This window comes from Misgurnus anguillicaudatus, chromosome 10 (assembly GCF_027580225.2).
Source record: "Misgurnus anguillicaudatus chromosome 10, ASM2758022v2, whole genome shotgun sequence".
Lineage (NCBI taxonomy): Eukaryota > Metazoa > Chordata > Actinopteri > Cypriniformes > Cobitidae > Misgurnus > Misgurnus anguillicaudatus.
This window is the reverse complement of record NC_073346.2, coordinates 30281064-30307315: the sequence shown is the minus strand read 5'-3', so window position 1 is coordinate 30307315 and position 26252 is coordinate 30281064. Positions and strand designations below refer to the sequence as shown.

At 37.7% G+C, this 26252-nt stretch overlaps 1 protein-coding gene across 5 annotated transcripts in view; it reads right to left on the bottom strand.

Moving 5' to 3' along the window:
- Positions 1-26252, bottom strand: part of tsnare1 (T-SNARE Domain Containing 1) — a 291014-nt gene that overhangs the window by 107704 nt on the left and 157058 nt on the right. For 4 of the 5 annotated variants that reach the window (XR_012371599.1, XM_073872360.1, XM_073872361.1 and 1 more), the window contains exon 12: positions 22360-22469. The exons of the other annotated variant lie outside the window; for it this stretch is intronic. Coding sequence is in view for 3 of the 4 variants with exons in the window: in XM_073872360.1 (XP_073728461.1) it covers positions 22374-22469 (96 nt within the window). In the remaining variant the exon portion in view is untranslated. The remainder of the gene's footprint in view (positions 1-22359; positions 22470-26252) is intronic. 5 annotated transcript variants of the gene reach the window in all.

Sequence of the window (26252 nt, the reverse complement as noted above, 5' to 3'; positions counted from 1 at the left end):
AATGGTCCCAACATGTATTTTATGATCATCAAATACTTTTACTTCAAATCTGCTTAATCCAAGCCTCAAGCCATTCAAAAGTAACGCTTCGTTGCCAGAATCCGTTAAAAAAAAATTTCAGCAATAAGCAAATGGAAGAAGAATAGGATGAACGTGCGTATGTCAAGGTGAAATTTTTTTTACCTGTTTAAAGATGTTTACTAAGTATATTAGGATATTGACCGAATTTTTCAGCCTTTTACCTGTATGCAGAAAGAACAGTGAAAAATTCAGATGTGGAGATTTCTGTATGTACTTAGAGGGTTTTGCAGCGAAAGATGCTCATTTAAAAATGCTCATTTACAAGAAACCATGTCAGACGCACTTAGAAGGTTTTGCATCTGAGCTCTTTATAAATTACTCAATATATGTGTGTGTATTCTTGTATTATAGACAGCAACAGACGTTACAGACACATTTTTTAAGGTGCCAATGAATGCATTGAAATAATGTTAAATTGTACTCTAATATCTACATAGAAGGTATGTTGCTTTATTAAGTGCGAAAATTATCCAGAGACGGTTAATTTACAACCCCAGGATTTTCTTTTAGAATGAAATGGCCTATTATTCAGTGGCGGCCGGTGACTTATTTTTTCGAGGGCGCACAATGCGAAAAAATAAGTCAAAATAAGTGCCTGCTGCAGACGCGTCTAAAGGGTTTATGATAAAAGAGACGCTGACGTTTGCCAGATACTCGTATAATCTCATGTGTAATCAGAGTTTACTGTTAAGGGAGTGTCTTGCGTGTATTTTGTGAATGCGAGTGTCTCTTTTATCAAACGGTTTTGACGCTTGTGCAGCAGGCACTTACTTTGATAAAACACGTGATGCACATGGTTCACGACGCAACACACATATTTTGAATTTGCGCCCCTCAAAAGAGCAGCCACAGCCGCTACTGCTATGATTACCTTGGCTCATGAATAATAATGTTGAGCTTTGCTCTGATTGGCTGTTTCGCAAAGCAGCTCCTTTAGTAGCTCTGTGTGTGTGCAAAGCCTAAACGTTAGCATATAGCATAAACTAGCATATAACTCAGCAGTCACAACTTGTTTTTAGCAGTGCAACGAATTTGTACTTAATTTAATGTGTAATTTAATGTTAGGGCGTATATCTCGACTGTAACGTCACAGTTGGTGTTTTGTTGAGATTGTCCTGTATTCCACTGGTTTTTTGCATGCACAAGGTTTAGAAGGAGGAAACAAAAGTGTTTGAGGTCATTACCATCTACAGAACTCTTATTATTCATTAGGCACAGTTTTACATTCTACGGCACCTTTAAGGAATTTAAGAAAAACCACAGATGACTTAAATGAAAATACAATTGACTAACCATGAAACTATTTGTTGTCACTCATAATATATTCTTAAATTCATAACATGTGATGCCGCCATCTGCATGAACACTCCATCTGTGCAATAAAATAACCCAACTGACCGAAACAAATGAATCAGCTTTCATGCAACCTAAAACAAGATCCTCCAGTCTCAAACCCTGTTATACAATTTATTCCTTTTATATTATTAGCATCATTACCTTAATTTATAACCATAAGCTTGTGACTTCACCCAAAATCGCAGTTCTTTTCTAGACCTGTTTATATCACCTGCTGTGCCTGAGACTTCTGTCATGTCACCAGGGTCTGAACAGTAAGTTTGATCTCAAATGACCTGTCTCTGCCTGTCTGACTCTGCAAGGCTGATCTGAGTGCAGTCCTGACGCACAGACGGTCAGAGACGCCCAATAAAATAAAAGTAAGGTCTCCACAGGCTTTTGATGTTTCTCACCTGTTACGATTTTATGACCTGTGTGGGATGCTTCTTATTCACATATGTGCACACAAAAACTGACGGAAAAGGCAGGGCAGAAAGAATACAAGGATCGAGATGTTAAGTAAACATGAGAAATAAATAGGAAAAAATGGAATGAGAGACACAGACCTATTCATTATACCTCTAATAAGCAACAAAACAACAAGAATTGCAAACCGAAACGGCAAACATGTTTTTCTTTAGGGAAAGTTTCAAAAGCATGCAATTTGGTGCACAAACATAATTCATTTTACCTGCTAAAGATTCCAAACATTGTACTAAATAATGTACAGTATGATTGCACCTGAATGCTACAGTAAAAACAATCTATTACTAAAAATGAATATTCTCACTATCCTGAAATGAAACACTGTGAAATAGCAATATGATAGTAAAACATATGAACTACTTTAATAATACTTTTTGGCCATAATCACTTTCAACGCAATTTTAAAGGAGAAAAACAGCCTGGTTGCTTTGTGTTCCATTGAAGAAAAACAACAAAAAAAGATTTTGAATAAAAAGGTGAGTAAATATTGACAGAAATAATTTCTTTGAGAACTATTAAAGGAATATTCTATTTTCTTAAAAGAAAAATCCAGATAATTTACTAACCACCGTGTCATCCAGGATGTTGATGTCTTTCTTTGTTCAGTCGAGAAGAAGTTATGTTTTTTTGAGGAAAACATTGCAGGATTTTTCTCATTTTGATGGACTTTGATAGAGCCCAAAATGTAATACTTAACTCAACACTTAACATTTTTTTTCAACGGAGTTTCAAAGGACTATAAACGATCCCAAACGAGGAATTAGGGTCTTGTCTAGCGAAACGATTGTCATTTTTTAAAATAAAAATGAAAAATATGCTCTTTTGGACCACAACTTTTCGTCTGGGTCCGGTCCAGCGCAACCTAACATAAGTGCGTAGTGACGTAGGGAGGTCACGTATTACATATATAAAACGCACATTTGAGGACCATTGTAAACAATAAACTGACACAAAGACATTAATTAGTATCAGTTGACATACAACAACGTAGGAACGGTCCTCTTTCAACACACTTGTAAACACTGGGGCGGAGTTTCGCGTTCGTCTTCTGTGACCTCTTGACGTCATGACGTATTGCGTGGGGTCATGCTGGCGCATCACGACTGGATCTAGAAGAGAAGTTGTGGTTTAAAAGTGTATATTTTTTTATTTTTCATGTCAAAAATGACAATCGTTTCGCTAGATAAGACACTTATGCCTCATTTGGGATCGTTTATAGTCCTTTGAAACTCCTCAAAAAAAATGTTTTCCTCAAAAAACATAATTTCTTCTCGACTGAACAAAGAAAAACATCAACATTTTGGATGACATGGTGGTGAGTAAATTATCTGGATTTTTCTTTTAAGAAAATGGACTAATCCTTTAAGCTATAATTTTCTGCGTCTTTGTTAGATCTCTGTTTTTTGTCTGTGGGGAAAACTCATGAGTTTTGCTATTGGATGCAATGTGCAATATTTTAATTTACAATTATTTTAATTTCACATAAATGTTTTTGTTCTCATTATTTTTGTTGTCACACTCTGTGATTCACAATATTGGTTCAAAAACAGCCAGATAAGTGTGACTAAATGTCTCATATGAATGCCAAAAAGAAGAGGAGGTTTTTAATCAATGTGTGAATTACAAATAAAAATGGGGGGGGGGAGATATACACACACATCTATAAACTATATAGGGAGATATAGGGGATGGACAGATAAGTATTACGTGACTGTTTATAATCAATCTTAGCCAAAAAGAAACCCGAGTTGTTCATCAGATACTGTGTGGGAATCTTGGCTGAGCAAGATGAGCAAAGAGAGGGAGGAGAGAGGATGAGCGAGAGAGCGAGTCAGTAAGAGGACTGGTAAGGAGTAAAAGGGTGGGCTAGGGGGTCGAAAGGATGGGTGGTTGAGAAGGATGAAGCACCTGCTTTGAAGTGACAGAGATCAGAGGGCAAACTCCACCCAGGCTGTCTCTCCAGCCAAGAAGCTCACTCGGCTGGCTACGTCCACATCAAAGACGGCTTCACAGACACTGCGGGGAGGATCTGCCCCAGTCACCAAAAGCTTCTGTCTCTGCATGCGCGTCAACTATATGTCACTGTACCTATTATACGAGCATCAATCTCCACTTAGCAATAACATGAGTGTGGAGCTGCAGAGCTTCTAAAAAACTCACAGGCTTAAAGAAACATTATTCAATTCAGCACATATATATAGAAAGTTATGTTTATAATGATAACTATTTCTATAACTATTTATGTTAAAAATGTCATGAAGTAGGTGCATTAGGCTATAATTTAAAATCTAAGGTAATTATATAAAATCTTAACTAAAATCTAATGGCAAGAGCGTCAAAGGGGCCCGCAGTGTTTCATTTTCAATGAGAGCCGGCGGCAAACTCCGGCGCAGCGCATCTTGGACGGTGTAAGCATTTAGGAGATTTAAAATCAGCTCAACTTTATGGTAATGAGCTATGACGTGGTTTGGCGGCAACCAATTGGAAGGTGGAAATGTACGGCGGCAACCATTTTTTTTCTATAGCGTCGTTAGCAGGGCAGCCAAAGCGTTTTTTTGACGCTCTCAACGGCGGCGGTGTGAATGTACAATAAGGGACGGTTCACATTTCGCGTCTAAAACCGCGACTGTCGGTTGGTTTTTGTCACATGAACTGCGGTGCACTTGCGCCATTCTGAAAAGTTGAAATGTTTTAACTGGATGCGATGTGGACTTGCCTGGAAAAATTAGCCCGTCACACCACGTGCGCCTTGCGACTGTGTCGCTTCCATTATGAGCGGGCATACCGCGCACCCACATTCGAAAGAACGAACAAGACGCAAAAGACACCCCTAAAACTGTATTCTCAAATGTTTTATCTATTTAAATACCTATATAATGTCCATATTTTTATATTCTATAATTTCATAGCTTTGATTACTTTTTAAAATTGTAATAAAAAAATTCCAATTACAAAAACTGCTTTTGTATAGCTCAGTGGTAGAGCATTGCATCAGCACCCCAAAAATTCACGGTTTCATACTTAGGGAACACACACAATTATAAAAAAACATGTTTTTTTTTTATTTTCACATTTATTTAGTAATTTTTTTCACCATTGCATTAGTTACATTTTCAGAATGTGCTTCATTTATTTCACATTATTTAATAATTAACATTTTTTAACATATCAGCAGACATTATAGTGCCTTTTTACACCTGGTCACCTCATGCGTCTTCTTTGATCGGATAGCTATCTGACTTGTTGAAATTGTTTAATTTACAATCAGCCACAAACATTAATGCATATTGGCTAAACGGATATTAATCTGATCTTCTAGTCCATGCACAAAATGTAAATAGCCTACACAATTCTTAAGAAACTTAATGAGAATGAGACTGGAAGATGGCATGATGATTGACATTAAAGTCGCAAGTTTTTGGAATATTGTGGTATTTTTTTTACAAATGACTTATGTGTGAGCTTAATTTTTTTATTCATGTGCTCTCATAATTTAGCCTGTGCATTAACACGGCGTCAGTTCCACGGACCGCAAGCACTGTGATTGGTCCACCAGAACCCCTTCCGTCAGGTAAAAAAACTGCGTCATAGGTATTTTCGTTTTGCGAACGTTTCGAGTACTATGTACTGCACCCAGTGGAAAAGTACCTGACCCAAACAAAACCGTGGTGTACTATGCAATGGAAAAGCGCCATTAAGAGTTTCGCTGTCCATCCTTTTGCATGGAGCAGACAAGTACCTCCACTCGTACTCTCAGGGTGTCCCGATTTAAAATGATAGATTCAACTTGTAGTCCTGTATGTTTTTGAATCTTCCACTGACATTTTAAAATGCTTCCACTGACATGTTTGCTGCATTTATAAAGCGTGCACATCTCTTACTCTATACACTGGCTGCTATTTGATCACGTCATCTAAAACTTCATTGTTCTGTAAATTTTTTTGCTATTTTCAGCTGAATAATTTCGGTTGTCAAACATTCAGTGCATTCCTACATAAAATTATTAAAAAGAATGTGAGTTCAACATAACAGTGCACATGTTAACTCTTTCCACGCCATTGACGAGATAACTCGTCAATTAAGAGAAAATGCTTTCCTGCCAATGACGAGAATTTCCGGCTTTCCGTAATAGCGCTATTATCCACCAGGTAGCGCACTTCCGCAACTTATACAACCCGGAAGTAGTGCCTCACGTGAAAGAGAAAGAACTCTGTGTATGTTTTAAAGATCGCTCTGCATCTGATCTCTATCAAAAGTCCTTCACAAAAATTGAATTATCTCAACTTTTTACTTAAAATTGGGTGTTTTTGAAGAAACCTACTAGCCTGACATTGTCATACTCAATTCTAGTCAGAATTTGAGTCTGATACCGCTCCATTGAGCTATAATTATGAGGCGTGTCTCAACCGAAAAATGCCTCTGCACTCAATTGGATAGACCTACGACCAATCAGAGCAATATACTAAGATTATACTAAGTCTGAGTTAGCAACATACATCAACACCTACTATGTTTACAACATTTCGTTTATATCACAACATTAAGTATTTACTAAGTCATACATTAAGACTATCTCATACCATTAGGTGAACTTCATCAACGACGATACCCATAACGTTGGCTTGAAAATATTGGAGCCTAGCATGTCCCTCCACTTATTCAGCAACCACGATTCCGGGCTTCCGAAAAGAAGCTGGCAACGACCGCTAATTATATCCATCTCGTCATGCACGCCGAGTTGCATCGCCTTGATACCAGTTTCAGTTGCGACCAACTTTTGCCGAATCCCGTAGGAAGGATGGCAAAAACATCAACAAATGCCCGCGTTTCTCTGTTCCTCTTTTAAAATCAATGCTCTGTCGATATCTTTTAGAACAGACTCAATGTCAGAATCTACACATCTGAATGCTACAGCGGCAGCCATTTCGTTGTCAACAGATTCAACACACGCGCTCTTTGGTGATGTGGTTCATTACGTTACTGTTGATCATCTGTCCATCATCGTATAAAGCCCGCCCTAACAATTTGATTGGTTCGACCAACTTTGGGTCTAGCATAGTAGCTCCTCAACGCAGAAACCCCAGACAACTATTTTTAAAAACGCTGGCGGGGGAAAGAGTTAATTAACCAGTAAGCAATGGCTTAAATTTGTTGAATAATATGTTACATTTATGCAACAGATTAAAACAGATGTCGAGATGTATCAAAAGCTACATGTAAAACAAATTAATCATAACTCTAGAACTAGATGTTCTGATCTATTTTTCACAACCCAAAAACTCCCAAGATGTAGTAGTCAGGTGCTTTTCAGGCCAAATCAATGCGGACAGATGGTCGCCTACACTCCAAAAGAATCGGTCTCGTCCCATTTCCAGTCAGCATCCAGATGCCTTCTCCCGATAGCTCATATCAATCAAAGCCAAGCACTCTTCACAGCCAAAGTATTGATTGTCAGAGAGGGAATTAAATGGTACCTCAGCACCTCCACTGATGCAGAGCAAATATTCAGAGCAGAGTGAAAGGGAAGAAACGTCACATTCCAGTCCAGCTGCTCTCACACTTAGCAAACGCTCTTTCGGACACACCGGACTGGAGCAAACTCAGTAAGTGCAAAAGCTAGCGATGAATAGACAAGCTATCTGAAAGCCAACCGACCATTCCTGTCAAGCTTTCCACTTACTCTTTTGAAAAAGATTTTGTCCATTTTTACCACCCTTCAAACCATTCACAATTGTTGTTCTTTTCCTGCAATGTGTGTAGTATAGAGATATGATGTGCGGCAGGGATGTAACAACATTCATTTGGAGCTGGATGGTTCATTTAAGACTGAGAAATACTGTAACCTGTATATGAAGAGTTTGGTTCCAAAACGCAATAAATCCATTTTGACAAATTTTGGTAAAAACGTGTTTTCTATACCAAGAAAGTGACAAGATGAAAACAACTATTTTCTGTTACAAACTTTCACATAGCATCTTTAGGTTATAAAAACATGAAAAATTCAAATCCATAAGTTGATTTTCAAAGATTTATTATCAAAACGAATTATTTTTTCCACAAAATGCAATAAATCCATGACAAGTTTTTATTCAAAATGCTATAAATCTATTGAATCAATAGCCTATATAAATGTGCATTCATCTTTGCCATGTTATATTCATTTAGTTGACTAGTTGTACACACTAATTAAAAATATAAACATTAATGTCATTAATCAAAACACTTACTTTGTCATATTAAGATCACTGTCATTGCGGTTACTTGACGTCTTCGCTTAACGTCTTTCACAGCGATCGACTGTAAAATGTTTTTGGTCCTGCTCGATTTTCGTTGACTTTGAGTAAAATTATGTACAGTTTTTCATAAGATCCTCTGGGGTCAATGTGTTAGCATGAGAAGCTTGATGCTGTCGAGAGAACAAGCACCCGTCTCCCGAGTGCCTCTCAGGGAAATTGTTAGATGCTGATGGCTTACGTTTCTTTCCCATCACAGAAAACCATCACAGGTTTAGCGATGCAATTAAAGTATTATTTTATTTTGTTTGTTGATCACGTAGTACAAAGTAGATGAGGAAAACCAGGACTCCGTGTACTACGCGCGTCCGCCATTGTTTGTTTACATTGCGTGAACGGTGGGCTGTAATATCAGAAATGGAGTTATTGCGTTCTGTAAAAAAGTGGGAGTGGCGTTTGTCGCATTTTGGGAAAAAAGGGAGAAAAGATGACAGAATAACACGGCGGATATTGGATTTTGCGTAAAATTAAGAATTTACTTTTAACTACTGACCTGATATAATACTGATTTTGGCAGTAACTCATTTTTTTCAAAAATGGCGTTTATTGCGTTTTGGAACCAAACTCTTCATATATTAACCCTGTTAAATGCACTGGACGTATTTCTAGCCATGGCAACTTTGCCCATTATAGGCTTCTCGTTCAAACTCATACAATCATTAATATGTTTCTAATATATCTAATAATCATTCAGAGAATACTTATATGAAAAAAAATCGGCCTAATAGCTAATTTATGCTGACACTGACTTAAGACTCCTCTTGTAATCAGCAGAAATAAGATCGGAGTCATTAAAAAAACATTTGGCGCTTCAGCCCAACAGCTAGTCATGCATCTGGTACACAGTCTAAATTTGACAACGCTCAGCTGATCAGTCGTCTGTAATCCTCAGTATATTTAATGTGGCATCTAGTGACCAATCAGCTTTAGGTAATCTTAGCTCTTCCCAGAGACACCGAGAGTGGAAGCCGGATGGAGGCTGTCTTATTGTGCCGCCAGCAGAAACATATCTACGTGTGATTCCTGTCATCCCCGTTTCGTAGAGATAGTTCTTCCTATCGCTCTGTTTTCTTCTGTAAGCTACTAACATTTAGGTTTGGGGCTCTGCAAACTTATAATACCTCAGCCGCACATCTGTTTCTCACATGGGAGTGCCTGTCAGTAATCCCCGTGAGTAAAGTTCAGAGCGAGCTGACAGCACTAAAAAACAGATAAATAAGGATTTTCATTTTTCACCCAGTAATGGAAAATTGCACATAACATTTCTCACTCAGCATTTATACCTAATAGAGGGTGCAAATCCACATCCCTTAATTTCTCCAAATCATTTCAAAGAATAGAACAGTTCTCTTGGCAAGTAAAAAAAAACACAGTTTAACGATTTTACTCTTTTCAACACTTGTCAGAGATCAATATTTTCAATGCACTTTAAAGCTCCCGTTCTGTCTGTGATTTTGAAGCTTTGATTGTGTTTATAGTGGGCAATATAACATGTGTTCATGTTTCACGTGTAAAAAAACGCGGTATTTTTCACACAATTTACTTATCTGTATAGTGCTGTGTTCACTGTCCTCAAAACAGGCTGATGTCTTCCTTGTTATGTGAAGTCGCTCCTTCAGAAATACGTATCGAGTTCTGATTGAGTAGTTTGTTTAGTGTGCTGTGATTCGATAGCAGCTTAGCTTAGCAGAGCCGTTTGAGCCAAAGCTGGTGACTGATGTATTCCTGTGGGCGGAGTTTAGTCAACAAACTGTTTTACTGATGTCATAAAAGCAGGAAATAGAGGGCTGTAGTCCAAACCGACCGTTCGTTGTAGGCTTTTAAAGAGGAATTTTATTGAAGAAAATATATTGCCTGCATTGAACTTTGAGCTTTATCATTTTACAAAACAGGTATTATTTATGCTATTATAGCAACATTACACACTAACTAGGGTTTAAAAAATGGTATCAGGAAGAACGTGACCTTTAAATAACAGATGCTATTTTACTGGAAAGTCACAGTCATGCTTCACTCATGGAGCTATTGCTGTTTAATTTTTAAGATTCATTAGCTGATTCTGTTCCTAATTTCTAAAAAAGTTTTTTTTTAATATGTTTCTGATTTTTTTTGCTTATCCATTTGCTGATTCTCTTGCCAATTTATTCAATTGCTGATTCTTTTCCTGATTTTCTTGCTGTTTTCTTTGCTGATTCATTTGCAGATTATTTTCTTGATTCTTAATGTTGCTTCTCTTGCTGTCTTGCTTACTGATTTTCCTGGCGATTCATATGTTGATTCTTTGGCGATTATCTTTCTGATTCATTTGGTGATTCTCTTGAAAATTTATTTCATGATTAAATTACTGATTCTTTTTCTGATTTTCATGCTGTTTTCTTTGCTGATTCATTTGCAGATTCTCTTCTTGTATGTTGACTCTCTTGCTGTGTTTCTTACTGATTCTCCTGCCAATTCATATGTTGATTCTTTTGCCTATTATCTTTCTGATTCTTTAGCTGATTCATTTGCTGATTTTCTTGCTAATTTATTTCATGATTCAATTGCTGATTATTTCCTGATTTTCTTGCTGTATTCTTTGCTGATTCATTTGCAGATCCTCTTTTGATTCCTAATGTATGTTGACTCTATAGCCGTTTTTCTTACTGATTTTACTGCCAATTCAAATTACTCTGCTGCCTTAAAATTATTTGTTGAATCAACTCATATTTAGAAGTAATTTCAACTTACTATTATTTATCTTGACTTGAGATGAGTTGTTATAACTCCAGGTGAGTTGTTATAACTTATACAATTAAGTTGACTTTTTATTCAACTATATTTTATAAGTTGTGACAACTCATCTCTGTTGACGTGACTTGTAAATCTGAGTTGATTTAACAAAGAATTTTAAGGCAACAATGTATTTTTTTTACAGTGTGTGTTGATTCTTCTGCCCATTATCTTTCTGATTCTTTAGCTGATTCTCTTGCCAATTTATTTCATGATTCAATTGCTGATTATTTTCTGATTTTCTTGCTGTTTTCTTTGCTGATTCATTTGCAGATCCTCTTTTTGATTCCTAGTGTATGTTGACTCTCTTTCTGTTTTTCTTACTGATTCTCCTGCCAATTCATATGTTGATTCTTTTGCCCATTATCTTTCTGATTCTTTAGATGATTCATTTGCTGATTCTCTTGCCAATTTATTTCAAGATTCAATTGCAGTTACTTTTCCTGATTTTCTTGCTGTTTTTTCTTCTGATTCTTTTCTTGATTCTTACTGTATATTTCTTCTCTTGATGTTTTTCTCACTGATTTTCCTGCCGGTTCATATGTTGATTCTTTTGTCAATTATTTTTATGGTTCATTTGCTGATTCTCTTGTTAATTTATTTCATGATTAAATTCCTGATTATTTCCTGATTTTCTTGCTGTTTTCTTTGCTGATTCATTTGCAGATTCTCTTTTTGAGTGTATGTTGACTCTCTTGCTGTTTTTCTTACTGGTTTTCCTGCCAATTCATATGGTGATTATTTTGCCCATTATCTTTCTGGTTCTTTAGATGATTAATTTCCTGATTCTCTTGCCAGTCAATTGCTGATTTGTTTCTTGATTTTCTTGCCGTTTCCTTTGATGATTCATTTGCTGATGTTTTTCCTGACACATACTGTATGATTATTCTCATGCTGTTTTTCTTACTGATTCTCCTGCCGATTCATATGTTGATCCTTTAGCTGATTCTCTTGGTGATTCATTTATTATCTTCCTGATGTTCTTGTTGATTCTTTTGCTGATTATCTGTTTGATTCTCCAGATTTTTCTCTTGATGATTCTTAAAGCAAGAAAGGTGGACAGTACAACAAAATTAATCAAATTGGGCTTTAACTTTCCGAGCATGAACAGAAGTGAACTCGGAAACTTCTATCAGTCAGGGAGGAAAGTGAGTAATGTCTTGCATTAAGTTTGTTGTTTATTCTTGCCCAGAAGCAGTGGAATAACCCTATTAAATCAAGTAGTCGCCCCGCCATTAATCTCAATGCAACTGACTAGTTCCTCAAAGCTAATGGGGTTTAGAATTTGCATCAGGCAAGTTTACCCACAAAGCTTTGCCTAAGAGGATTTTAGTCCATACAGAGAGCTTATTGTCACATTTGTCCATGGACGTGGATTAAAAATACTAAGGCTTGCACACTGCACTAGCTTCAGGTCCACATGCACAAACTGCCTTTCTTGATGGCTGCTACAAGCTGGCAGGAAGTAGAAAATGACTTTGGGGTTTAAGATCAACCCAAAGGTCTAGGTTGAAACTTTAGAAAGGTTTTGCCAAGTTCTTTATTATCAGTTTGTCCTTGAGGGAAGTATTCAATCCAGGTTGTGCTGAAGGAAACTGTCCCTCCAAGTGTGTTATTTAGGATCAAAAGCCTCCTCACTAACCAGTTCAGATGAGTTCAGATGGTGATCTGGTATAGGTTACACCACAATCGAATCTATTGACAACACTTTTGGGTAAATAAAACTCATTTGCACAAATGTAAAAAATGTTTAGTTAGGGTTGGGGTCAAATTGTAATATTATGCAAATCGGCTAATGGTTAACGAGACATCTCGTAAATGCATAAATAGAGGCATAAGTACAGCACTGACATATAAATAACTACTACTAGATGTTCAATGTTAGAGGGTATTTTTGACTGTAATATTTGTAGTATGCTAAACTTAAATATTTTCTCCCTCCCTCACATTTTTCCCCTCTCAGATTTTTCATTTCATCTTTGCAACGTCTCATCATGGTGAATACCAGCTCAGTGTTGTCAACTTAGCTTTTTCATTTGAATAAGCCTCTTTTTGCAGGAACCTGTCGGCACTGTTTCACTCAGGCTAAATCAGCTTTAGCGGCTAAATATAAAAATGTTTCCTGAGCATTAATTCTTTCATATTTATCAGCGGAAAAGGTGCTTGAAATTCAGCTTCAGCCCTTTTAGCAGTTCAGAGAGAAAAAACTGACAAGCTTCATATAAGCTCTGAGCACTCTGTTGATCCTAAAAACTTATTTAAGTTTGATGCACGTGTAATACGACATTTGCTTGTACACAGTAAAATTCACATTTTTATAAAGAGATGATGGCTAAATTTATCAATAAGATTAAAGCACAATGAATCAGTCAATCAAAAAGGGTCAACTTTACAACAATCGTCAGACAACATCTTGTTCAGTGTACTGTAATGTAAAACCAAAACAATGAATGAAGGGCTACTAAAGACTAAATTAATATGCAAATGTTGTTCAGAAGTGCTTTAATATTTTAATACAATTTTATTTTATTTATGTAGCATTAATATGCTTCATTTACTTTAAATGAAACAAAAAACATGAATTTGTTAGCAAAACATTCACTAACTTCCCAATGTAACATCTATGGTGGGTTTAGGAAATAGTTAAACTAAATATTAAATATGTTACTCCAGACCTGTGCCTCATTCTTTTTTCCACAGAGCCCCTCTTTTGCAGAAAGTCTACACTGAAACTTGATGGGAACCAAAAGTACCATTAAAGAAACAGTATGTAGGATTGTGGCCAAAACTGGTATTGCAATCACAAAACTTGTGGCTAAAACTGGTACTGCAATTACACAACTGTTGGCCAATACACAACATGACAACATAAACATCAGTTGAGGGCTGCAACTCCACTTTTTAAATGACAATATCCTGGCCAGACCACTGTTGTCAGTGATATGAGAATTTTAAATGAAAATGATTTCTTTATGTCTTGTGACATATCAGGGCCATTTTATGATTAATTGATATACATTTCTTACATACTGTTCCTTTAAAGCATTAAAAAAGCATATGCATGTTCCATAAATAGTCCATAATAACTGATAGAAAATTAAAAGTTGCTATTTTCTAGGCCGATATAGTTAGGACTATACTCTCATTCTGGTGTAAAAATCAAGGACGTTGCTGCTGTAACATGGCTGCAGCAGGCGTAGTGATATTACACACTGCCCGAAAATAGTCCAATTAGAATAAAGCATTCAACAGCCATGGTAAAATATTATTTTATTGTGTACTTACATTTAACATTTAACAGCTGACAGCTATTTAACCTACTCTAACAGAAGGATGGCCAAAACCAGTGAAATATCAAGTTTAACTCTCATATTTTATTACTATTATCTAAACTATAGCGAATACACGTTGAAAATGTGAGAAATGTTAAAGGTGTCTGAATACATTTTGGTTTGACTGTAGATGGCTGAATTAGTCTGTCAACATAAAATATAGTAAACACTGTTAATGAGGCAATTGACCCTTTAAATCTCACCACCTCACAAAAGCGCCACAAATCACCTTCCCTAACACCCGCTTCCTTTTAACCATTCAATATTTCCAGGCAACACACAGAACAAAGAACAACACTGATGGAAGAGGGACATTAAAGGCTTCTTAGGCTAAGTAGGGATAAATTCTCCATACATTTTCCATTCTCCTATCCCAGCATGCCTGGGTGGATGTTTCGGTCTGCTGGGTCTCTTCTCTCTGTGACTGTCAGCCTGTGTGGTTTGACTGCAGCCCACGCTGTTGGTTCAGAGGATTGTACGGTGTCCTCCCACACAGGTGTAGGTCTGCCTACTAATCCTGTACTCAGCGGTCGGCCTCAGACATGATAAGGGTCAAACTGAGACTTGGCGTGGCAATGCAGATCACTGCCAGGGAGGACCGGTGAGTTTTGCTGGCCTTGTGGCCTTCTGTCATGTTCAAAAGCAACGGCCCACGTGAGGTTGGACACGGACGGTGTTTTCATGTGGGCTGTGTACTATATGTGCATTAACATTTGAAAAATATAAAACAGATGACAAAGAACCTTTCTTGGTAATAGAACTGGGATGTGAAGAGATAGCTTTTAGAGTCCTATTCTCAATGATGATGACTATTGCATCGTGAAAAATTCAGCTTTTTTAAACATTTGTATTCTCTGTTTACACCGTGCATATATTTGGTAACTGTGGTTGTCGGGCTGTGCCATTAATCTCCATCATAAACAAAATGTTCTGTTTCTATGGTAGCAAAGTAATTTTATCACAGATGTTTGATTTCCTTTCAGTGTATCTGGCAACACTTTCCCTAAAAGTTCAAATAACAAAGGGCTGAACAAGTCAGTATTGTCTGTCTGCCTGTCTGTCTGTTCCAAACAGCAGACAAATCTGGTCAGGATCCGCACCGAAGTCAGCAGCTTCAGTGTGGATTCGGCCTGGCGTCATCTGCTGTCTGGGTTGTCTATTCGTCAGTCTATCCGTCTATCTATCTATCCATCTATCAGTCTGTCTGTCTGTCTGTCTGCCTGCCATCTGTCTGTGCATCTTCATTCCTACCTACTTAATCATCCATCCTTCTAAAATTGCTCTAATTGAAAATCATCAAAGTTGCCATGAGGTGGTATTGCAATGTTCGTCCTGATAAATTGATGCAGGTAAGAGGCATCTTTGTTAGAAGGTCTTGAAGTTTGGAGGTCTTTAGGCCCTGCTTACACGAGAACGCTCGAGGGTAAAAACGTAAAAAAAAAAATTATCGGATGTGCCTTTCGTTTACATGCCGACTGAGTTTTTGGGGCTTAAAGGGACATTCCACTTTTTTTAAATATGCTAATTTTCCATCTCCCCTACAGTTAAACATTTGATTCTTACCATTTTGAAATCCATTCAGCTGATCTCTGGGTCTGGCGCTAGCACTTTTAGCATAGCTTAGCACAATCCATTGAATCTGTTTAGACCACAATATTTTATCGCATCACAATAAAAAATAACCAATTATTTTGTAGTTACATTGTGTACTTAGCCTGGTCCAACCAGACTCTCATTTCATTTGTACAGAGAGTCACTCAGGATCTGCCAAAGCCAATCGCTAACGTGTGGTCGTGACGTATATCATGCACCGAAACCGTCCGGAAACAGCAAGTCAGAATAATCAGACAAACAAAACTTAGCAAACCTGGTTCTTGCTCCGGCTTTAACTTCTGTATATTCGGCAGTTTTGCAACAACTGACCGATTAGCTTTTCTCACGTCTTTCTCTGCTGCCATTACTGAACTACAACTCAAACTGACGCACGACCTCAACGTCATCGTTCTAAGCCACCCCCCTCTGTTCGCTGATTGGTCCTGCAGATTTTTGCAGGAGAAAACGAAACTCTACAGAGCAGTCCCAGACGTACTACTGAAGCGAAATGAAAATTAAGCGGAAGCATGTAGGAGGACGGAGCTAGGCTATTGTGTACTAAGACTGACAGAAAACTAAAAGCCGTGATTCTCCAGGCAGACATGGCCACGAACCATACTCTCAAACTGGCGTAATATTTTCGGGCACTGAGTAATATCACTACGCCTGCTGCAGCCATGTTACATCAGCAAAGTCCTTGATTATTACACCAGAATGAAATATAATTTATAGCCATATTGGCCTAGAAAATCACAACTTTTAATTTTTGGTTGGTCTTAGTACACGATGTAACTACAGAAGAGTCAAGTTTAAAATAGGAAAAATTTCGAAACTCTTTGGTTATTTTTTTAGCATGATGCTAATGGTCTAATCAGTGCTAAGCTATGCTAAAAGTGCTAGTGTTAGACCCGGAGAACAGCTGAATGGATTCCAAAATGGTAAGAATCAAATGTTTAACTCTAGGGGAACTGGAAAAAAAAAAAAAATTAAAACGCAAATAAGTGAAACTTGGACTTTGCGCGTGGACTTTGTGTTGTTGTGTGTCAGTGCTTCACATTGCCACCTAGCCGCCTGGAGTGCATACTACATCAAATATCACACACTTTTGCGTCACTATATGCACGTAGATTTCCCCACAAAATGCTCGTATAAACGTGGAATAAAAAGTGATAATGCAACGCCACTTTTGCGTTTTCTCTTCAGATCATTTCCGTGTAAACTGAGCCTTTGTCCCCAAGTTATTTTGACATTTTGTCAATTGCAAATAGCAATATCTGCAAAAATTGTTCAACATAATATAAAACTTGCATAATGGGAATGTAGCTTATGGTCCCAAAGAGCGTTTTTGTGACTGGTGCACTAAGGTAAAGGTGTCTATCCACCATTACGCGACAGGTTTATGTAATAATCAACTGCAAGAATTGAGACTGTGAGATACCAACTAGTGCATGCTTGAGTGAATGGCTTTGTTATTTTACTAACTTTGTATAAAAGCATCTGCAAAATCCCTGCATGTAACGTAAACATCCCTATTCAAACCTGCTGAGAGATAAGAGTTTAAACGTTTATGCTGTGATAATGTGTAATGGTTGCCAATTAAATCCCAGTGATATTCATTTTTTGCACTGTGGCGACTCAATGACTTTGGGGCGCTCTCAAATAGCCCTTGATTTTAACAGCTTAAAGCAGAAGGAATGGCTGTACAGTATAGTGCTGTACAAGCTGATGGGGTTGAGATATACAATAAAAAGATTAATTCAAATGAATCTGTAAACAAGATGTGAGAGGAGAACTGGCAACACAGCTCACTGAAATAAGCGTTAAGAAGACGTTATTGCGTTATTTAGAGCACCATAAAGCACAAAGGCTATTGATTTGAGAGGGAATGCGACTACCCGGTTATGTCTGTCATTGCCAGGCTCATTAAACTGATATATTATGTATTGTGTTCTTCCCTCTGCCACTCTGTCTATCTTCCACACCACCACACCACCCCAACTCACCACATTTCCCATAATCCTTTACACCAGCGCTTTTGGTTTTGTAAGGAATCTCAGTATTGGTTAGACGGCTTCAGGTAATTCATTCACAACATACAGTAGTTCAGAATATCATTACTTACTCTCCTGTCTCTAAAAATAAAAAAATGTACTTTATTGCATTTATTATAGACTCTAAAGATAAAAAGTTGACAAGCGCCAGACAGAATTGTTGCTTTTGGGTGAACTGTTAAAGTGAATATGGACATTAAGCATCTAAGATGTAAATGTACCTGTTATGTTGCACGTCACCCTTGCATAATTTTACCTTGTTTTAGAAAGCAAATCAGCTCCAAAGACGAAAACAGCCCTGGGTTATGAGGAGAGGTTGAAAGAAATATATCACCAAAAGCGCAGGGCACGAAAAACATCACTCACCAGAACGGAATGGGCCGTGTTTACAGAGACTCAGAGCTGTTAATTCCCTATAAATCTATGCCGTTTTTGGAGCTGGTCCCTAGCACACAAGCTGGCAAGCTCTCCTGAGCTTATAGTCTGTCATGGCACTGAACCAGACTGTGAAGCTTAGGGTGACAAACTCTCTCCCATCCTTTCCGCACTCCTTAAACCACACACTCTGCAGACAAGATCTGATACGTTACAGGTATCTAAAAATGCTAACATCCTTTAGCTGGCAACTAAGGGGACGTTTACACTACAATGTTTTCAACCAAAAATGGGAAATGTTTTATGGGATCTTGAAAATGCAAACTTTTGAAAACGTTATTATTTCAATCTAAACAACAATAAAAACGTGAATCATGTGCATGCATACTTGTTAAGTCTACTGGGGCTGGTTGCACCGCTGGGCGTAAACCCGGTCGTAAGACTAGTCTGGATGTAAAATGCACTTTACGTCAGACTTAAGCCGAAAGTATACTAGGGACGTCCGCATATGCGCGCCGTCCGCATGACGTCATTTCGTCATTAGGAGGGTCCGCGGGCCGGCCCAAAATTTGAGACCGCGCGGACAGTGCGCGTACAGTCCACGTACAACAGCCCATGTGTGTGAAAATATTTAGACAGGACACTCCACTATAAACAATTATACAAAGGAAATAGACAGCATTTGCACACACACACTATCGTTTTTCTTCTTTAACTTTTACTTCTTCCAAGAACAGAAAGCTGTGGAGCATGTTTCTTACCATAATGTTTGATTCCTGTTCTTTGTTGTCTTGTCTAAACTGTGTTTGCAATGGTGGATCAGTTACTTTTCTTCACCTATCCTAATGTTTTAATGTACTGTAAATGTGGCCAAATCAGTGCTGCCTTGACGGCCTGTTAGACTAATAATTTGAATAAGAAATCATTTGTATTGCGTATAGTGTCGAACGCCGCTATCCGCGTGTAGCCGCGGGGAGTATACTTGGAAAGCTCGAAAAAAAAGGTATACCCCGGCCTTTAGAATTTACACTTGATGCACCATCTAGGCGTAGCACACATTTGAGACTAAAACCTATTTTTTGTCAAGGGTAGGCATAAGTATAAAGTATTGACTTTTAAGAAATAGAAATAATATAATGTGATGAGACATTGACGCGTCTAATGCACAGGATACGAGCAGTTTGCTTTCATGCATGGCAGAGTAGATCGCACCAATAAATTATATCATAAAATACATAAATATTTACAAAGACACAGTAGAGAACTTATTAAAAGCTTTCATTTAATTCTGATTTAATCCAGAGCTGTTAGAATTAATCTGTAAATGATTACCTTTTTTTGTGCAAACGGTAAAGGCTTTCCTTTAGTTAATGTGCAGGTTGTGTTGAATTCGTCTGCACCAAGGGGCAACCTTTCGATCTCTCTGATGAAGCCAATACGGAAGTGATTTAAACTGCAGTTCATCAACCAGCAGCTAGAGGCAGGCTCCAAAAGGGAGTCAATCCCCATAGACCTCCATGTTAAAATGCTAATCTTTAGAGCAGAAAAAATAAGTTCACAGCCTGGTACAAAAAATGTTTTTGGTCTGTATAGCTAATTTTGCCCTTCATGACAACTGTGAGGGGGTGAATTTTTTTAACTCATCCATTTTTAATTTTTATTAAACCTTAAAGTTTTGCATAATTAAGGGCGTGGCCACTTGAGTGACGGTTGAACAGCCACTGCTGTCACTAGAGTCGAGCTAGGCGAGCATGGTTTTAGCAACCAGCCATCTCAGTTTCACACACACATGACCAAGATGGCCATGGCAGGCACCGCCTACTATTGGCTTCAAAAACAACCTTCATAACTTATGGGTGACTTCATGGACACTACGTCCATCTTTTTTTACAGTCTATGGTCTGCACGTGACGCACGCATCTTGAGGAAAAGCTCTCATTTGTCATCTATTAGCTGGGGGCAGTAAGTGTACATTTTTAACTGTAGTAAACGCGAATGGCGTCTAAATATCACTGCGGTTAAACGCATAAGCAGGGACGCTGAGCGTAGCTTCATCTGGACGTAGTTTCAGATGGTGCAACAGGCGTAAATATTTTTCACAATGTCGTACGTAGCTAAGCCCGACGTTTTTTTTACGTCCGGCTCATGCAACCGACCCCAGGTATGTATGAGTACTTGACAAAGATAACGACAATGGCGGCCTGCAGGACTGTGCTTGTGCTGCTCAAGGTACTGAGTTTGTTATAATTCTTTATAGTCCAGGATCACTTAGTAGTGATCAACCAACCATATTGTCAGTCTAAACAAAACTGCTTGATGCTTTTGCCATCTTGACTGCGCTCTATTTATAAAGGAATGCAAATGTGCACTTCTTTACAAAGTAACACCGCCAACTACTGGCCTGGGATGCATAATACAGCATTTTTATATTTTCATATCACTATCTTTCTGCAGTGAGGATAAAGCAAATTCAATTTTACAAATAAGTATAAAACAATAAAATAAACAAATGGCATTTTAAAGGGACACAAGGCAAGTCTGAGTATTATTTCTCTACTAGCTCCCCCTAGTGTCTGGGAGTAAATGCTTTCTATATCTGAGACTTTACGAGACTGAAGGACACCGGGTCGGATACAGCGAACTTGCAAGTGGGGTATTCTTCCGACGGTAGGGGCGGGCGAGAGAGTCTTCATTCTTCATGTAATGAGTCATTTAACCATATACCGACTTACGAAGATGATTTATTAACATAAAAATGCTGCCTTGTGTCCCTTTAATAACAAAAATAAATTATGCTTTTAATGCAAACTTCATCCTGACATAGCTGAATTAACAAATTAATGAATGCAAGAATGAAAATCAAGATCGGAAGTTAAATTAACTCAATCATTCATATCATTCCCTTTTGGCAAGTTGGATGTAGAAACCTCATGTCTCATTTTTTTTTACAGATAGAAAAACTCAATAAAAAGTGGAAAACAAACGATACAGAGAAAAAGAAATTGAACACAATATACAAACAGCACATTAATTTTTAAAGTGCAAAAAATATAAACAAGAACAGCTGTATATCAAAACCAGAGAATCATACTGAACCCTTTAAATTAATTATTACTTATTTTGTAGTACACAAGGAATATACAGTAGAGAATCATACTAAAGTGATTTTGTGACAAAATCTCTCAACTATTCAATTTTGCTCTAAAGCTTTACAGAAGATGAGATCTTAGCACCAAAGTTCAAACAACTTACACTCCCTGTTTCACTCAATTTCAAAAATGCAAGTTAAGAGCTACTTAATTAAAGATGCTATCTGCTTTTAGTTTCACACACAACGCTTAAACTGAGGCGTGTGCGTGTTACGAGGGGGAAAAGCGCGAGAGAAGGTACGGATCGATACGAGAGGAGTCCAGACTGTCACTCAGCCCCGTCTCCCCGAGGGAGGCCGCGAGAGATCGAACACACAGATAAACATCTCATGGAAATGAAGTCAGTCCTGACGTGGCTTTCGACGCACTTGCTCACAGATGGATGAATGAGAAAAACAGAGGAACTAATGAATTGAGTCAATGAAGGAATAAAAGTAGGTTGTGAGGATAAATGAATAACAGAAGAGTGTAATTGTCAGTTGGCCTTTCAAAGATGAATGAGGAGGTAATCCATCTAACTGATAAAATCCTTTTTCCCTCAGAGCGGCTGCCCATGGGTGAAATATTAGTCTGAAGTGGGTTCTCCATATTGGCTTTATGTGGTGAGAAATAGCATCGTGATAAAGCGTTCAAGTTACACAAATGTCAAGAACCAATTAGGTGAGCTGGATCATTTTTGACTGCTTTTTTGTAGACATGACAGTCTCAAAAGTTTTAAACCAGAGATGTTTAAAAGACCTTCCTTCAACAAGGAGTTAATGGTTTACAAAAATCTGCAGTTTGTTTTAGTGAGAAACGCAAGTTTGATTTGATTCATTTTGTTTTTAGTTCTTTTTCTGACCTTCTCTTTTAAAGCTATTTATATCAAGGACTGGGCACAGTGGTTGCAGCTCACCTGGGCACTTGCTCTCATTTTCTGGTTGAGACTGCAATAATGATGATAAGCAGCGTTAGAAGCAGCGCTCCACCGATTAACAGATAGCATTTCCTCTTCCTCAGCTGCCTCTGTGGGGAAAAATAAAAAAATATGTTTGAGATATTATTTTATCAAAAATTACTTCTGTGTTGATATTGCATGGGTTGGAGAAGCTACTTTAAAACTTCAGCTTGCCGAGCTACAGCCTAAATATACATCATCCTTTAAAAATTAATTAACCTGAAAACACATTAAACTCAAAATTCTTTTAAAGTAAAATATGCTAGGTTGTTTCAGCACATGGTTGGGTAAAACATGGACAAGTTTTATTGTTGCTTATAAAGTATGTCTGTGGCGTTTTTTATATACTTTAAAACAAATTGTGTGAAAATTCATCATATAACACCATTGCCGAGTATTTTATCCAGAAAATTCAGGGTTCCCACTTTAAAGGAACACTTCACTTTTTTGAAAATATGCTCATTTTCCAGCTCCCCTAGAGTTATACATTTGATTTTTATCTTTTTGTAATCCATTCAGCTAATCTCCGGGTCTGGCACTACCACTTATAGCATAGCTTAGCACAATTCATTGAATCTGATTAGACCATTAGCATCGTGCTAAAAATAACCAAAGAGTTTGGATATTTTTCCTATTTAAAACTTGACTCTTTGGTAGTAACATCGTGAACTAAGACAGAAGGAAAATTAAAAGTTGCGATTTTCTAGGCAGATATGGCTAGGAACTATACTTTGGTTATTTTTTAGCGCGATGCTAATGGTCTAATCAGATTCAATGGTTTATGCTAAGCTATGATAAAAGTGGTAGCGCCAGCCCCGGAGATCAGCTTAATGGATTCCAAAATGGTAAAAATAAAATTCTAGGGGAGCTGGAAAATGAGTATATTTCAAAAAAGTGGAGTGTCCCTTTAAGGCAAATGTCAAATTCCCTGACTTTCACTGACCAAAAAGCTGAATTTCCATGACTGGGATGCCATGAGCCTGGATAATGTGTACATTGAAAGTTTATAAAAATGTAGCTTAAATGTGTGAAATGAAATAACAGTGCAAATAAAGTCAGTGGAAGTTTGGACCCAGAAATTGTATTACTTACATCACAAGTTAACAAGCGGATTACATTTTGATAAATGGAAAATCAAATATAAAGCAACAAACAAACATCCCTGATATTCCATGACTTTGACAAAAAATATATAAAATTCCCTGACTTTCAATGTCTGGAAAAGACCTTTTAAATTCCACGATATTCCAGAATTTCCATGACCTGTGGGAACCCTGAAAATTCTTAAAAAAAAAAATCACAGTCTGAAATCGCTTCGCTTCCTATATCATAAACATGTAACCAATCAGATCATAACAATTGAACGAGTGGATCAGTAGTTTGAGCCATAGATATTACGTATGGATGCCACATAGACTCACAAGACTGCTGCTTTAGCTCTGATAACACGTGCAGTGTGAATGCTCTAACCTGGTCATATCAGCACTAAAAACATTGTGATGCAAACACGCAGTTTGCTTATGCATTGTGTAAAACCGGACTTAACAGTAATGTGACTGAAACTGCTGAATGTTGCATCTATTTACATATATATCTATGGTCCGAGGTGGTGTGAAAGAGTAGTGGAGTAGTAATTTGCATATTTATAGATCTGCGTATACTAAATGAGGCAATAGTATAGAATTACATTAAAACTGTTTTCAAGTTTGTATAGGAAAAACTTATAAATATGCTATTATGATGCTCAAAGATAAATTTTTAGGAATAAACGTATCGACTACAAGGGGACTTTAAATTAACTTATTCTATATTTGCGGCAACCATGAGGCAAAATTGCTTTATTAGTCACTCTCCAATTTTGCCCAAATGCTCCTGGATACATACAGTATTTCTGTATACTGTAGTTATGGGTATAGTGAAGTGAAAGTGAGGTATTTGCCAATGTGTGGTAACCCATACTTGGGATGTGACCTCTGCATTTAACCCATCCAATGAGAAGTGAACACACGCACAGCAAGTCATGAACAAACAAACACCCAAAGCAGTGGGCAGCTATCACTGCAGTGCCCAGGGAGCAATGGGGGACAGGTGCCTTGCTCAAGTGCACCTCAGTCGCAACCTGCCGACCGTGAGACTCAGCAACTCTCCGACTATCTAACCATGACTGCCCCATTATATAGCATTATAGCAACACATACATACTGATAAATAATGCATATCTTGTAATGCACTGTAAGATTAAAGCATCTGCCAAATGCATTAATCTAAAAAAATATATACAACCATTTAAATAAAAAATAACAAATCAAAGTATTTATTAAATATAAAATGGTTCAAACATCTAGAAAACTCTAGAACATGACAATTTTCTTGGTCTTCCACTACAGTTATGTTCATCAATAAATCAACAAGCATTATTCAGTATGAACAGTCTTTTACTTAAAGTTCAAAGAATAAAAGAACAAGATTACACCATCATTTTCCAAATAGGTTCCCGCCATTGATGCATTGCCCCAATATGAAATGACGGCACTGCCATCAATTGACCTCTATAGCTCACCTCTCAATACAGAGAGATGCTTTAAAATGATTTCTCAAAGACAGAATTGAATTGTGGCCCAGAGTCAAGAGCGGTTGGACAAGCATGAGAGAACCGCTTTCTTCGCCATGCCTGAATTCTGGCGTTCGTAAAACCCATCTGCACTTTGACTCCGATAAAACTCTGCGGTGGGAGGGAGCTCTCCTCCGTTTTCAAAGGAATTTCGAAAAATTGCCGAAAGTGTCATTCGGATGTTGAATGTTTAAGATGGTTTCTTCTCATGGGGCGACTGGAATGTGATGCTTTGTCGTGTTAAGAAATTAAGATCCAGTTCAGAATCAGCTAAAGTATAAATAATACAAAAAAAATGTGTCAAATTTGCTTGCTGAGAGCATTTAAATAAATAAATGCTTTTCTGACTCTGCATGAGGCTTCAATATTTGGAAGCGGCGAATTTGCCGATGTTGTTTTGAAATGCCTCCCGCCCAACTCCCCATCGTTTTTGACAAAGCCAGAAAGAGCAGCGGCCCTAGACCACGGCAAGACTGGAGTCTTTAAATCCTTACGTGCTTCAAAGCGCGAAGAGCAATTCATCTTCTTATCTAAGAATGGAAACAGGCTTTCTATGTGGAAGTGTGTGTGGGGGGGGAGGGATGCAAAAAAAAAACTGCTGTCGAGTAATTTTCCATTTAAACGTTCCACTCCACAACAATTTGCATAAGCAGCCTGCGTCTGTGATAAGAAGATTGGTAATTTTCAAAGGCTCTGGAGGGATTGGGAATTAAAAGCCTCTCTCCGCTATCTCCTCTCTTGCAGCTGGTCACCACAGATTCCCCTGCTCCTTTCTTACATTTTCTCCAAAACCGCGCCTTATAAACTTTTTCTTTCTCACTCAGGCTTTCTTTTTACTCGGCGTACAGTCTCTCTGTGCTGATTTTTTACTTGGTGCTATTCTGGCCTGCTCTGTCATTCAGGAAAGCAGTAAAATAAATCAGGTAAAAGAAAGCAAAAAGCTTTTGGTGAAAATATAACTGTTGCTCCATTTTGGAGACTGAAATTTCTGGATGAGTGACTGAAAGGGACGGAGAGAGCAGACACTTACAGAGTAAAAAGAAGAGATGTAAAATGAGTTAAGGGTAACAGGAAAGCTTATGGTTGGACTGCTGGAGAGAAAAATATATTTTTCCCATCCATGTAGCCAATTTAATCAAGCTGTGTTAGAACTACTAATGCAACATAACTTTGTTACATAAAGTTTTTTTTCTATTGTGGTAATTTTGTAAATGAATGAACTCTTATGCAGTTATTTCAA